Source organism: Elephantulus edwardii, unplaced genomic scaffold (genome assembly GCF_000299155.1).
Source record: "Elephantulus edwardii isolate Elephantulus edwardi_28Jun2011 unplaced genomic scaffold, EleEdw1.0 scaffold00048, whole genome shotgun sequence".
Lineage (NCBI taxonomy): Eukaryota > Metazoa > Chordata > Mammalia > Macroscelidea > Macroscelididae > Elephantulus > Elephantulus edwardii.
The window spans coordinates 3,284,609-3,286,482 of record NW_006399798.1 but is presented as its reverse complement, the minus strand read 5'-3'; the positions used below and the strand labels follow the sequence as shown (position 1 = coordinate 3,286,482).

Sequence of the window (1,874 nt, the reverse complement as noted above, 5' to 3'; positions counted from 1 at the left end):
CTCCCTCCACAGCTCACAGGGCAGCCGGGGGCCCGGCTGGTGGGCACCCACCTCCCTCCACAGCTCACAGGGCAGCCGGGGGCCCGGCTGGTGGGAACTCCCCCTCCACAGCTCACAGGGCAGCCGGAAGCCCGGCTGGTGGGAACCCACCTCCCTCCACAGCTCACAGGGCAGCCGGGGGCCCGGCTGGTGGGAACCCACCTCCCTCCACAGCTCACAGGGCAGCCGGGGGCCTGGCTGGTGGGCACCCAGCCCTCTCTACCTTGTCCTGCCCCAGAAGAGGCTCCATCCTCCTTTCCAGGGACGCTCTGGAGAGCTAGAGCTGGCAGCTCACCACCTCTGAAGTGGGGGTCACTTCCAGGTGAGGCTCCCCACCATCCCTGGTCTCCTGCCTCTTCTGGTGACCCCCAAAGCCCCTGAGTCCACCTTCTCTCTGAGGGAGGACAGGACTGCACAGGCCTTTAAGCCTGGACTGAGCACACTGTCCTGGCCACGCCGGGCCCTGGGCACACACTGAGAGCCAAGGCATTTCCTCCTCTGACCTCCGGGCCTGCAGGAGGGTCCACGAGTTCCCCAAGGCTCCAGCATCTCCTGCCCCCGAGCTGCAGGCACCGGCCACTCTGGGCCCCGCCAATGTCTCTGTGCCCACTCCTCCCTGGCAACTCTGGCCTCACGGTGGGATTCCCGCCCAGCAGGCACTGGTCAGCCTCTGCTGCAGGCTTCTTAGGGGAGCTCACTGTCTAATGAACGCAGTCAGGTCTCAGGGAAAAGCGAGACCCACTGCTGGCCAGGTTTAAAGATGGGCTGCTTGGTGGATGCAGCTCCAGGGAGACCAGAGGAGGGACAGCTCCCCAGGACATGAAGGGAGCCCGGCCCAGCCCAGAACCTCCTCCAGGCAGGGATTCTGAACCTCTGGGAGCACTCACAGCCGAAAGCTGCTGCTCTGCTTTCCGGGAGCCCCCTGGACTGCATTCACATAACGGGCAGGCCACCCCTGGGGTTGAAGGTCTCACCTTTGCCCACGGTGCCGTCCCCATCAGCCAGGATGACCCAGGGCACGACCCTGGCGCCATCGATGTGGTAGACCACGCCTGTGCGGTCGTCCACGGAGTACAGCTTCCCGTTGAAGACAATCAACTCTGACAGCTCCATGCCCCGCCCGTTCTCTGCCAGGTGGGACTCCAGGACCTGGTGGTCAGGGTCCCACTCCACAGTGACCCGGTCCCCGCTATCCGACAGGGTCAGGTAGCCCTTTTTCAGGTAACTGAACCAGGTGTGTTCCTTCTGGGCCCGGGACTCGGTGTCCAGGTCGGCAATGACAGCGAGGCGGAAGCGGGTCCCCCCAGGGGTCTTCTGGGGTGGGGACAGTGGGTAGGTGTCATTGTAGCGGCTGGTGGCTCCCGGGTCCACCCTCCTGTTGTGAGCGTTGGGTGCGGGTGGCCGGGCAGAGGGCGTGCGGTGGGCAGGTGAGTGGTGGGCATAGACCAGCCAGAGCAGAGCGGCCCCCAGGAAGAAGACCACAATGACCTTCCAGCGAGGTCGGAAGCGGGGGTCCGCAGCCTTGGTCATGGACGCCAGCACGGGCAGCCCCCCAACACTTATCCGCAGGGCGTGCATAGAATCATTCCATTCCAGGTGGTCAGAGGGCGGCACGGGCATCAGTGTGGGTGGCAGGCGGGACCTGGAGGGAGAGGAGAGGTCAGCGGCTGCCTCCTAACTCACTGAAGTCCAGTGCCTCAGACACGGGCGTGGGCACAGGGGCTACCAGCAGGCAAGACGAACGCCAGGTGTGGGCGCTGTGTGCAGGCTCACGGGGGGCAGGACAGTGGGGCTGCAGGGACCAGGTCACAGCACCGCAGATCTGAGTTACCCCA

At 65.3% G+C, this 1,874-nt stretch overlaps 1 protein-coding gene across 1 annotated transcript in view; it reads right to left on the bottom strand.

The window, feature by feature from the left end:
* CANT1 (calcium activated nucleotidase 1) overlaps positions 1 to 1,659 on the bottom strand; it is a 3,673-nt gene extending 2,014 nt beyond the window's left edge. Inside the window, exon 1 of the mRNA XM_006886167.1 lies at positions 1,014 to 1,659. Coding sequence (XP_006886229.1) covers positions 1,014 to 1,659 — 646 coding nt within the window. The remainder of the gene's footprint in view (positions 1 to 1,013) is intronic.
* Between the last annotated feature and the right edge of the window lie 215 nt (positions 1,660 to 1,874).